General features: G+C 39.4%; 1 protein-coding gene across 2 annotated transcripts in view; it reads right to left on the reverse strand.

The window, feature by feature from the left end:
- Positions 1–230: 230 nt before the first annotated feature.
- PDZRN4 (PDZ domain containing ring finger 4) overlaps positions 231–13266 on the reverse strand; it is a gene marked incomplete at both ends in the record, with an annotated part of 247058 nt that continues 234022 nt past the window's right edge. For both annotated transcript variants that reach the window (XM_084306361.1, XM_084306362.1), the window contains 3 exons: positions 231–1754; positions 8586–8702; positions 11517–11618. In XM_084306361.1, the coding sequence (XP_084162487.1) occupies positions 231–1754; positions 8586–8702; positions 11517–11618 (1743 nt within the window). The remainder of the gene's footprint in view (positions 1755–8585; positions 8703–11516; positions 11619–13266) is intronic.

Raw genomic sequence — 13266 nt, forward strand, 5'->3', positions numbered from 1 at the left:
ATTTTTTTTTTTTTCTACAAATGAGTAATATGAATATATTGCAGGATAAGGAAAGACTGCCAGATAAAGAAGGTACCGTTATATGAAAAACAAATGAAAAATTACCAGGTAATTTTGCTTACAAAAAAGGTCAAACTATAAACAGTCACAAAATATATAAAAATGCCACATTGAACGAGGCAATCGTACTCTACCTAAACTGGTAGTATACTCTCGGAAAGAAGTTGCGTTCATACAGTAGTAACTGATAAAAAGGCATTGTGCACTCTTGTGCCGTCTGGAGATTTAGCACCATGTGTCATCAGTTCTTGGATTGTCATCCAGTTGTCCAAGATTTTCTTGTTTCTCTTTTTCATCATCTTTTTGTGACTCAGTTCAATAATGTTAATTTCCTTTTTGCCCTCGCTGCCACTCTGCGGACTTTCCTTGAGACACTCCAGCCTGCTACGCATCATGAACTCCCGTCGCCTCCTCTGCTCCTTAGCTCGCACCAAATGCTGCTTCCTCTCTTCTTTGCTCCAGTAGCGACCCATCTTCATCTCACTCATTGTATCATCATCTGTCGTCATTCCACTGCGCTCCTCTTTAATTTTTAAGGCACGTTCCTTCAGGATTCTGTCTCGAACTGGTCTCTTTGTGATATACCTTGTCCCATCGCTCCTTATTTTCACTTTCCATTCCATCTTGGGCTCTGCACACTTCTGTGAGTCTTTGCACATGCTCACCAGGCTGAGTTGGCTTTGGGCGTACTCTACGGCTGACTTCTGCTGGATCAGCTGCATGTAGCTTTGATAATGCTTTGCATGAGCAGGTATATTCCCATACCTGTAAGAAGAGCTGTGATATGGAGACAGGTAGGGAATGTGCTCAGTGCTCTGCTTTTCTTGGTCTGTGAATTTGCCACTTTCTGATGCCAGCATGGTGTCTTCAGCAGCACTGTTTTGTTCAGTGGGTTTTTTGGCTGAGGTTGTCTCTTTGTTGCTTTGTCCTGAGGATGACTGATTTGCCACAACTGTGCTCCTCAGGTTTTTCCTGTTGGTGATGCTGATCATCCGCTGGAGAGAGTTGTCAGGGGATCGCTCCACAGTCAGGGGAGTGCTCCTGCAACTTTCTGCTGTGTTGTAGGCACTGGAGCTGTCCTTGTCAGACTTCTCAGGGTGCTCCATGATGTCATCTAGTTTGCCTCTTTGCACGTCTATGCTGGTGTTGTAATTCCTGAACCCTTCATCATGTAAAGCCCAAATGTCTCCGTACTGATCCCTCACCTTTTGGAGTCGGTGAGCTTGCATAATATTCTGACATTCGAGTTCAATATTCCTCAGTTCCTCATTGAGCAGTTGCAGCTCATGCTCCACTCCATCTTGCTCTCTTCTGTTGCACTCTATTGTGCTGCTCGAGTAATACAGGTCGTACTCCCCATGGTTTCGAATTTTGCACTTCAGTTCCAGCAGCTGTCGAAACCTTTCACATTCCTCCTCTGGGTTCCCTATGAAATCAGACTCGATGTATTCCCCTGATAAAAAGCTTTCATTGCACTGGAGCTCAACACTTCCTAACGTATCTTGGCTGTGACCCAGCTCCCGTTTGCACTGCAGGGTAGCACTGTTCTGCTCCTCAGGTGCATTTTCTTGCTCTGAGCTCTCATCATTACGCAAACTTTCATCTGTAGGTCCCACCCCACTGTCCTTTTCATGATTGTTGGATGATGAGGTTGCAGTGTCTGTAGTTCCATCCTCTTCCTCATGTTTCTTTGGCTAAACAAAGGAGCAAACCAAAGTGATTATCAAACACAGATCACATTACTTGAGAATATTTTCCAGCTTTGTTTTGCTTAAACAGCTGGGATCTGATTTAAGCTGAATTAAAACAGATCACTAAACAGCAGTCCTACTGCTCGTGGCTTTTAAACATTTCTGAGAGTCATGCTGTGGTGGCCATACTGAGTGAAGCAGATGAATTACAGCATTAGTGACATATCTTCTAAAGTCTGGAAAGAAATATTTCCCTCTCTAGCTAAGCTATCTCTTCTCAGTGCTTAAAGATAATGATCACCAGATGGTGCACTGTTTTTGATTCTGGCTTATGGCCAGAGACTGGTGGAGTTGAAATCTTCTCAAACTTGGGAGAAAGCTTCAGTGCTGGTATCACTTCAAAAAAAATTGAGTATCAAACCAATCAAACAATGACTGGTGCAATCTAAGAGGGTATAATATTTCATCAATGGGACTTTTTTTTTTTTTTTTTTTTTTTTTTTTTTTTTAAGTCAGTGGACTCTGTGTGCTTCATGGAGATGGGGAGGGTTGAAGCCTGCAGAGGGCCAGCCTGTTCCACTATGCCTTTCATGGCCCTCTCTCACATTTCTTGCTTTCAGTAATCTTTTTCTGAAAGGCTATTCATTTTGAATTCCAGGATTTTGCTCAAGTAGACCTCTCTCACATCCCCGGAGACCATTTCTATTCCCTAGTTGGAGTTTATATTCCACAGAAATAAAAACAGCCTTTTACCATTAAGTGTAGAACAACACTGAGTGCTTGCCATGGGCCTAATGTCAAGCTTTTAGGCTGTTGTTTTTTAATTCACACCCCACTCTTTGTATCTAACCTATTTATATTCTTTTATATTCAAAGAATGTGAGATAATGTCTCTCTGAAGAGACACATGCTTTTTATTTTTCAAACTGGTTGCAAAAAGAATTTTCCCCTACTTCCCTTACAGTGCAATCATACAGAGTGCAATTTATATGGCCTGTTCACCAAATATCTAAGCGCACATAGTATCAACCAAATGCTTTTTCTCTTTTAGGAGGTATAATTGCATAATTATGTATAATGGTAGTAATAATCAAGGGAGAAAAAAGGTACACTGCACCCAATGAAAGGGAACAAACTCAAAGAGGCCACTGTCATAATTCCCTTTTTCTCTTCTTTGACAGACAGTAAAACAGGATGAAATGTGCCTCCTATCTCCTCCTTTCTCCCCTCTTCATGTGCACTCCATGATCACACACCCTTCAGCTGGTTTTCTTTCTTCAAATGCAAGAAAAAAATAATGGCCTAGTCTCAGAAAAACAAAGATAACCCCCACCCTCAAATACAAAGTAATAGTGGAATAAAATAAATCTTGAAAGAAACACAACATCCAGAGACTCCAGTGTTTGTGACAGACCAGTTAAAAATCTCTGAAAGGATGTTTTAGTGATGTTTTCTCATACAAGACTTGCAAAGGAAAACTTCTCTTTAGAATAGTAACATACATTTCTGCACATTTTTGCACATACAGCTGATAACAAAATGCATGATAACTGTTTAATTGTTGTGCATCTTTGGTAGCCACACCTGCAATGTGTCAATTGCTCTCTCTCCCCATATGGGGGGAAATTTCCCCCTTGAATTTTAAGCATCGTGGGACAGAATGTGTTCAGAGTTATTCAAGGGATTGTGTAAAGGTTCAATGTTTCTTGATGTTGTAGGGTCAGAAATTTCTGTAAACTAGAGTTTGAAACTGTAAAGGACAAAATGTCATGAAAATCCTGCAAATTTGTAAAGTTCACTGGTACATATTTCCCATGTTTTCCCCTTCTGAGATCCTCTTAGTTCTTTCTATTTAGCCACTAAAAAGAAAAGGTATCTTGTTACAGGAGGAAGGAATATCAGTAGTAGTACCAATAACACTCTAAATAACTAACTATGGCAGAATTGTTCTATAACTATCATTTACCTACTCCTTATTTCTTCAACTTATGCATTGCTATGAGATAGCATAAAGTATATTGGATATTTTTTTTAATTATTATTTTTTATTAAGGCTTGTATATTTTTCCAAAGTGGCTGCAACAATTTGGTTTCATTTTTATGAGTATCTGGAGAAGTGGTGGGAACATACTGTCTTCATGCATCAGCTGTTGTTTGTTTTATTTAGAGTGACAAAATTTCATATTTTGCCTGGAGAAAAAAACTCAATGTCTACAGAATTCTTCAAGAAAACCAAGGGTAACCAGAAGAAGAGCAACCCAACCAGGTAAGTGGCTAGAGCATTCACCAGGAAAGCCAGAGATTTGGGTTTAATTTCATATTTTTCTTGTTTACTATGTGAGTGCTGCTACATAAGCTATTCTGGTTCCTTCTCTCACCTGCTTTGGAACTGCTCCAGCTTGTATTCACCTCTGCTATCCCCAAATTTTTCAGCAGAGAAGTAACTCCAGTCTGGGTAATCTACACTGCACTCTGGAGATGGCACAGTGTCATCCATGATTCTCACTGCTCTGGAATTTAATGACTGACATGAGGGAGAAAAACTCCTTCAGACCCTGGGACAGCCTTGCTGCAGGATGGCTAGCAATTTGTGTGCCTGCCCCAAATGTAGGGCTCCATCTACCCTTGTGAAGGAGAAGGGCTATTTTCCACTTGGTGACCCTGAGGGGGAAGCAACATAGCACAACTTGCATTCATCTGACTAAATTCATGTTACCCCCTAAACATGGTGGTTTATACATACTGTGGGTGCAGTTACATAGATTCCAAAAGCTGAGTCGCATGATGCTACTAGAGCTTTCTCTGCTGTCTCCATTGTGGCACCACACGAGCAAAGCACATGTTTGGGCACATCTGAAAAATCCTTTAATGTATCTATTTGCATGGTGTTTGAAAGAGACGTTACAGTTTGGGCCCACACAGTCAACACTTTGAGAATTAGTGTCTTTTGTTCTCCTCACCACTTCAATCAACAATTTAAATTTTGCTTCTTCAACTTCCACGTGCTCTAGACAGAGTAAACATAAAACACTGCCATCTACTATCCATAATTAATGCACACACAAGATGTAATCAAAGCAAAATCCATCTTTCCAGTCTCAAAGAAATCAAATGGGTGGGACTGAGCTGATCAAAAGTGTCTATAGTACAGACACCTGAATGTCAGGTAGTCACCTGGGGTTCTCCAACTCTGTCATGAAGAAACAAATGTCTGTACAGTCAGATTCTTCTCAATCTAAAGCAGACATCAAAACTAAGTTAAATACTTTCCCAGGATGTGGATATATACAACTAGTTCAATTAAGAAAACTGAAAGTAATACAAATATTTATTTTCTGTATGTTTTTGAGATACAATTAAAAAAATTCACTCTGACTCAAGTAAGGTAGTCCCTGGCTTTTTTTTTTTTTTTCTGGACTTGTCATCTTTGCCAGAGCCCCTGAACATGTTCAGACTGAGCAGTCTTTTACACCATGAAACTATTTCAATTTTATTTTGAAAGGTAGCAAGCTTAGTATCAGGTTAAGTCCCTTTTGAAAAACAAGAGATGGTCTCCAATTACCAGTGTGCTGCTTTTGTCAATGTTATCTATTATCTATTCCAAACAAAGTGTTTGTTTTTAAACGTACATTGTCAATCTCTGCTACAATTATTTCTGTTTGAAATACCAAAGGGCTCCTTAGGCCTCATCTTTGCAGTGAGAACTCAGATAATGAGAACACGAACCTGGCGGTGTGTACAATCAAGCAATAAATGAACCTCAAAAGATTCTGCATTTCAGCTCCAGCAAGCATTCATGCCTATAAAATGGCTAATCTTGCAGGAATTCAAGCACTGTTCTATTCTTATTTTCAACTTAGGATGTATACTGGGACTCAAAACCCAGGCTGCTACTAAAGTTTGAAAGCAGTGAAATTCAGTTAGGGGCTTTAATAAATCTCGCTGCTGGGCTCTCCGATCAGCCTTTGACAGTGAAAGGGAGGCTGACCACAGTGAGGGGAATTGCCAGTGGCAGGCTAACCATGAGACACCCCTGTCACTGGGGAAGACTGGGATTGATTTCAGTGGTGCATTAGAAGGGAAAATGCTCTTCTGCAAACAATGCTGTTCTTTTGAAACAGGCCTCAAAAAGGAATTTCCCCCAGATATTTTTACTGCATTGCAGCTTTGAATGAACTACAATGAATTACTCTACCCAATTCTTTCTTTTCTTAATAGGTTTTGATATATTCCATGATACTGATAAGAATTTCTGCATGGCAAATCTATGGTATTCTTGTAAAAGTTATCAGTGCTGCACAATGGGCCACAATGTTCTGATGGGGAAGGAATACAATGAGTTATAAGAAATGGAGAATTACATCTTTCCTCTAGGTTTATTGGACTATTCTATACAGAGAAGATACAATTCTTGATTGAATTCCATAGAGTGGCTCAAAAACACAAAAAAGACACGACTGTCTACTTTATACTATTCTTCATTATAAACTGCACCACATTTTTCTGTGACACCTTGTACTACATGTTAAAATGGCATTCAGTAAAAAATACTCATATTTGGAAGGACAGTCTGCTATGATGTGCATTCATTCCTGCAGCTCACAATATTAATGATGACAAACAATTAGGAAGCCAAAGGACTGTGTCCTGTTTCACAGAAATTAAGTCTGGTGTTGGAGCAAAATCTCCATGGCCAACCAGGGAACTTGAAGCTACTCAGATTGGCTACTTCCAGCTGCAACAAGAGCAGTTTCATTACACCAATGTATTATGTAATTCACCTCAGGAAACTGCTAGGTTTCCTAGCCTAACAAGGAGTAAAGAACTAGTTTTCTGACTTGACGAGTCACTACACAGAGTCTAGAGACAGCAGCTGTCACAAATTACTGATGCCCCATTACACATCAAGCTGCATTTGGTTGATTCAATTACTCATCAGAAGGGCAAAGAACTGTCTGGCTGCCCTAGAATTACTTCAAGTAATGCAATGTCAGACACCTATAGAGTACAAGTGACCATAATCTTTTCAAGTGTAGCTCTCTTCTACCTTAATATAAAATCTCAATAGGGGAAAAGTACTCAGTATAAGATCTCAATGGAAAAAAAAAAATCTCAAGTGGTTTGATAAAACCACCTCATAGAACATTACTGTTCAGTAATTAACACTAACCACAACCCAAATTCGGTGAAAAAGTCAAGGTTTGACAGGATACTGAGTGTGGAAAACCACAACTGTGAAGGGATTTCAGAGACCCCAAAATGTTGTGTCGGTTTAAAAGGGGTCTGTAGGCAGACCTGCTCAAGAATCTCTTCCAGAAGTGGGTGAAGATATCACTGCACAAAGTAAAATGCTTTGAAAAGAGCAAGTATTCTTTGTGACAGGAAATATTTGGGTATCTAAGATAAAATTTCTGGTTAAAAAAAAAAAAAAAAGATGCCAGATCTCAGTTCAAAGTAGCTAACAGTGCAGTATTTAGCACATTTGACCTGGGAAAGCAAGGCTTGGATCACTGCCTGGAAAAAAGGATCATAACTAAAAGGCCATTATACATTCCATCGCAAGGCTTCCTTCACCTCTGATACCAGAGTTATTCCACTTTGTGCGATTAATTAAATGCTTATAAGATCAAGGATTTGTAATCTGATCTATCATATTCCAGATAATAGACTTAATTGCTGAGCTATTCTGTCAGTGTCTCTGTCCCAATGAATATTTGATTTGTGTAAAGGGAATGGCTTTAATGGGAGTTATCATCAGTGCCAAAGCAGGAAAGGAGATGGGGATTGAACAGGCTAGATGCAAGTTGAGGCCCCCAGCGAGGACTTGGCAGTGCAGGATTTGAAGCCAGGTCTCCCACTAGCCAAATAAGTTCCCTGGTTTCCAGAAGAAGGAAGGCTTTCAGCATCTCTCCCTCTCTTCACTTCAAAAAAAAAAATGCCTCAGGCTTTGCTTTCGAACAATTCAGAATGGGGAAAAAAAATCAAGTTACGGATTTCTATGGGTAGAAAAAGAGTTTCTTCCCAGCAACGCATATACAGAAGCCAGGAGATGAGGTGTGATGTTATATGCTCAGCTTCACATGGCTGTGCATGCTCACAGATCATCTGGTTCAGGTGTGGATAAGGTCACTTACACCTTCCACAAAAAAAAAAAAAAAAAAAAAAAAAAAAGATCTGAGAAGATCCCTTGATGAAACTGTACTGCTGCTGGGAGTGCACATGTATCTTTGCCACAGCCCCATAGCTAACAGCACATTATGGGCATGTAAAAGTTAAGATAGCAGCAAGCTGAGACTGTGTTAACAGTATGCTTCTTTGCCTCCATTAACAAAACAAATGATGAACTGTGCGCTGTTGGTGTAAGAAAAATACACTTGTATTACCAAAACACCTGTTGTTTCTTTCAAACACCGTAATCTAAAAGTTAGATTACACACTGCACAGGCCAGCTCATACCTTGCAAATGTACAAGAGGAGCACCTGTCTCTGCTCAGAGCTCTACATGTCACATTAATACAATCCATTAAAAAAAACATAAAATATAGCAACATAAACCCCAAACACTTCAGAATTAAAGAAAGGAAGAAATAATATTCTGAGAGCTCAGAGAAAATGAGAATTCTGCACTTATCACAGTTTCCTGAATTGTTTGCTAACTTGGCCCAAACATCTATTGTTCTGCTTTGACCTACAGCACACTGGAGTTCAGAGCATTGTAGAGACAAAATTCTATCAAAGCTTTTGACTCCACTCTACAGCAAGCCGTTTCGTTCTCTATTAGTAACACGGTATGCCTAGCAAAATTTCAAATAACACATTTAGTGGCAGTCCTACCTGCTCCACCTCATTGGCTGTGTACTGCATCGCTTCATTATGCTGCTCTTCCAGCATTTCTAAGTTCAACTCCTCCAAGAATTCATTCCTTTCATCATCCAGCCACCCTTCCTCCAGCTGCAAAAAATACATTAGTACATTATATTATGTCAGCAAGGATGCACGCTAAAATAGGGTAAACCCAAATGGCAATGCTTGACTAGTTCTTTTTATCATAATGATTCACTTCAGAAAGCCAGGTGGTAGGAGTCCGCTTCTCAGAAAAGGAGGAAGAAAAAGACGGAAAAAAAAATGGGACTCTCAGGCCTTTTATCCTTTCTTGAAACAGTATGACTGATTTTCTCTCATAATGAAGGAGACTGCACAGCACAGACATTATTTCTTTTCAAAAGGTATGAAAGGCAGAGCGCATAATCCTGAAGCTGTCATGTTCATTACCGCCAAGAGCCACAGCACCAAAAGAGCGGCAATGTTACTAATAGGGCTATGAGACAACTGGGCTCTTTCCTTTAACAACCTCCACCCCAGTGCTGTGCCCTAGTGCTGCATCCTTGATAGATGCCTTGTGTTGCATTTCTACGGCAGTTTTCCCATTGATCTTCCAGGTAAACAAACAAACAGAGGAAGGTGACAGACAGATGCAGTGACTTGAAGTGTGGTTATTTTTGTTCTTTGAGTGTGCCTGGAAACAAGCTTCTAATGATTTTTCTTTTTTTTTGTTCGTTTGTTTGTTTTTTTTCCCTAAGTGTAAAATAATACTTCGACATTTGGTGAAGATAGTGTTGCAAAAGGACAAGAGGGGACACTGTCTTTTCTGTCAAGTTCTTATATCCTCTCTCTTCTCCGCAACCCTGCATTGGGTTTATGTGGCAAGACCAAACAACCTTTGGAGCTTTATTGTACTTGCTTGCCTTTTTTTCCCCTTTCATGCTTTCCAGGGAAAGCATGAACACAGTCTTTCTCTACCATAAAGGATGCAATTTAATTTCTCACATTTGATGAAATTGCAGAGATAACCAAATCAGGAGGATGAAAGATGAATCTCACTTGGGTAAATCTGCTGCTTTGATCATGGTAGACCCTGTGCCTAACTTAATGTGAATCTTTATGTTACAGTTTTTAGAATAACAATAATATATGTCATAGCATACACACGCACTACATACATTCTGCGCACATACAGATATGTGAATGCACATGCCTGTGCCATTTGTTTCCATATTAAACAGGTTATGTGCTCCTCTGGTGCTCTGCTTCAGAACTTAATTATCCATCAGTATTCAGTGCACAAATAAATGGTCAAAGAAGTTTTTTTTTCCGTTTCTGAATGAATGTGCTCAGCAGTCGGCCTTCGAGATTGCAATACTGCCATTACCATTTTCTATCTAAAAATAAAAGCCTGCTTAATCCTTCTCTCTTTTACCAGAGTCAAAGCAAAACAGCTACCTGGTATCAGGTTGTGGACAGCATGATTTCTGACATACTGCAGCTATTTCTTCAGTTTTGCCTAATTATGTTCTCAGAACACAATTTCAGCTAAATTAAGCTAAACAACAAAAAAAATCACAAACCAAAATACACTATTTTGTGTGATATGAAAGTGGCATCTACATGGGAAGCTACACTGATAGAGATAAGTAGTTCCTTATCTTATATTGATATAATTTTTTTCATGTTCACCAATCTAAATAAATACAGACAACTAACTTTCCTTGGGCAAGCATTTTATCAGTCAGTGGGTCTCTTATCCCCACAGGAAAAAAAAAAAAATCTTAGTGAAAAATCATAAAAATCATTACGAATAATATTGAAAAAGCTTTTCAAAACTTCTGGAACTTCCAATGCATGCTACAATTTTGTAATATAAACTGGTGCATAGCTTTTTTTTTTTTTTTTTTTTTTTTTGCTATACTTTTTGTCATCATTTTTATGGGAGCTGTTTAGATTGATGAAAAACATAAAGGAAATGAATGCTGAAATTGTGAATCTTATATAAGTACTGGATTGAAGTAGAGATTCCAAGTGACACTGAATTACACTTACTCAATTTAATTTATACAGAGTATGCAGCTAGCGAGACCGAGAAATATCAGATCAATAGCATGAGAGACAAATGACAACATAACCAACTTTGCTTGAATTGCTGACAGATGGAGAGAACAGTGACAATATAATGTCTCTTTTGTTTTGCAATGGCTTATAAACAGAATATAAAGGGAAGTACAAAAAGTACTTTTCTTCCAGTCTACCTCTCCTTAGTTTGATGATCAACCTAACACCTCCCCCTGCAGTGACATAAAATATTCTTGTCATGGCATAATTTTATTTTTAATACCATTGAAATATTCCTAAAAGATTTTGAAAATGTACCTCCTGAGATATGATTTTTAATGTACAACCTTTTTTTTGTGACCAGGGCTCTTTGAAAACAATTAGACCCAGAGCTCGTGAATGGTGTTGTAGTGAAATTCCCATAACTGTCACATAAATGAACATGCTTGCTTACAAGTACATGGGATAAAAAGGGCCATCAGCAGTGAAAAACTACAGCTTTGTGTAAGCTCATATAAATGACTGAGGTAAGCATGGGAAGTTTATTCCCAGAACAAAAAAGAATCATCAAACAAGTAATGCACAGTGTTCAAGTTATACTTCATATTTTACTAATACCATATTAGTGCTCTGAGCTTTATTTGTATATCTGCTTACTTTGTCTGCTGGAAAGGAATTGTTTAGCTTTGGGCAAACAAGCCCTGGTAATAACATACTATTTTCTTTGTTGGCTAAAAGGGGGCAAAGCTCTGCAATTATCTTTTTCCTCCTTTTGTCAGGAACCTTGGCACTCCCACTTCTCAGCAGTTCATTACTTACGGTGATAGTGAATGTACAGTATAACACAGGTCTTGGCTCAGTGCATCTATTTACTCTAACCTGCATCTCTGGTCTTGCTACCAGCAACACAATTTTCTTGCATTCATCGCTGGAGAGCAATGCTACTGCCTCTTCCCGATTCTGGACATCTTGGCCATTAATCTAGAAAACAAATGAAAGTGGCACATTAGTTTCTATTTCCACAAAGCAACACACAATAAAGGGCAAATATCAGCTCATTTGTGGTGAATGTATGGACAATGAAACTTGCACAACGGGCTCATCTTCAGCCCCTCAGTGGTAAGTGCCTTCACTCAATTATGCGCTTACTGTAAGAGCCATATCGATCGTTGAAGGATGGCGGACATCAGAGGAAGCAGTTATGTTCATAAATGTCCAACCTGCGCCCTGGTAACATACATCTAGCAACACAATTAACCAGCCCCTGACAGGTGACGTTCATCTTTCTCCGTTCAGAGTAATGGAAGTGTCACTCTGAGATAATAGTGCTGGTGGAAGCAAGACTGGTAATACCACAGCTGAAATCAGTCACACTGTGTGCTTGTACAGAGCCAATTAGAGAGCTGCAGCATTATCTCTCACCAGGCAATACTTACAGGCCACTGCTTATTGCTGCTCCATTTAATCATTTTATATTTGTGTGGACAGCTTAGTATCCAGAGCCACACAAAACATACGTATCCCCCTTACAAGAGGATAATCAAAATAAAAGCAGTTTGTGTTTTTCATGCTATCTCTCTGCTGTTCCATCACCTCATCGGAACAGCCACATCCATGACTACATCATAACAAACACGTTTTACATTGTCCAAAACCCCTTCTAGGGGGAATCAAATATGAATTGTATTTTCTGAATGTATTTACTTTTGTCCAACCAATATCAGAATTGTATTGTTTTCATTGTGGCAGCAAAACAAAACAAAACAAACAAATAATAAAAAAAAAGGTCTATTTGAAAATGGGTGAAAACAAAACTGGAAGGCAGAACAAACTCAGGATATTCTATGATTAAGGGGAAATAAAACCTTGCCCAATATTTAATCTCTTGCAAGGGTTCAATTTCAAAGTAGCAGGAATGTTTTGGCTTGAAAAGAGCAAGTCCTATTTCTGCATGCATATTTGGCCTGAAAACTCTGAGACAAAATCACAGCTTTAATTGAGATTAAAGAAAACCCTGTGTACCCTGGACATCCAACTGGCAATGAATAAATGTCTGAGACACTACACTGGCTTCATGAAAGGATAACTGTGGTCTGTAGGAGACCAGTCAATTATTTGGTGACACAGAGCTGCCCTAATCCCAAACGCAACACCACAGCTGCAGAGAGCCACAAGCAGATCTCCAACTTGTCCAAATACCCCAAGCCACAGTGGCTGCTTCAGCAAGTCCTGTCATCTGGGCAACTGCCCCTTCTCCCACCCCAGAGACCACAGCCCTGCTGTCCCCACAGCAGCAGCACGTCACTGGGAAACAAGCAGGATGTCAGCCTGTCCCATAGAACAGCTCAGCCCTGGAGACACCGTTTATTAGCCTGGAGGTTCAAAGCTAAAAATGGCAGAAATTTAGGTAAGTATCACTAGGACTGTCCTCATAAAACCTTTCCCTTGACTTCATAATATTTGATGTGAAATACTCAGACTTTTCTCAATGCTTAAGAGGCTGTGAAGGTGACAGGAGAGGTGTGAGGTTTTTGAGAATGAGAAGGGGATAGTTCCAGTTTTGTGAGGAAATCTGCTGTAATTTTCTGAGAAATACACAAAACAGTATTCCCTGCCCCTGTCCCCCCCC

Source organism: Netta rufina, assembly GCF_964035555.1.
Source record: "Netta rufina genome assembly, chromosome: 1".
NCBI classification, from domain to species: Eukaryota; Metazoa; Chordata; class Aves; order Anseriformes; family Anatidae; genus Netta; species Netta rufina.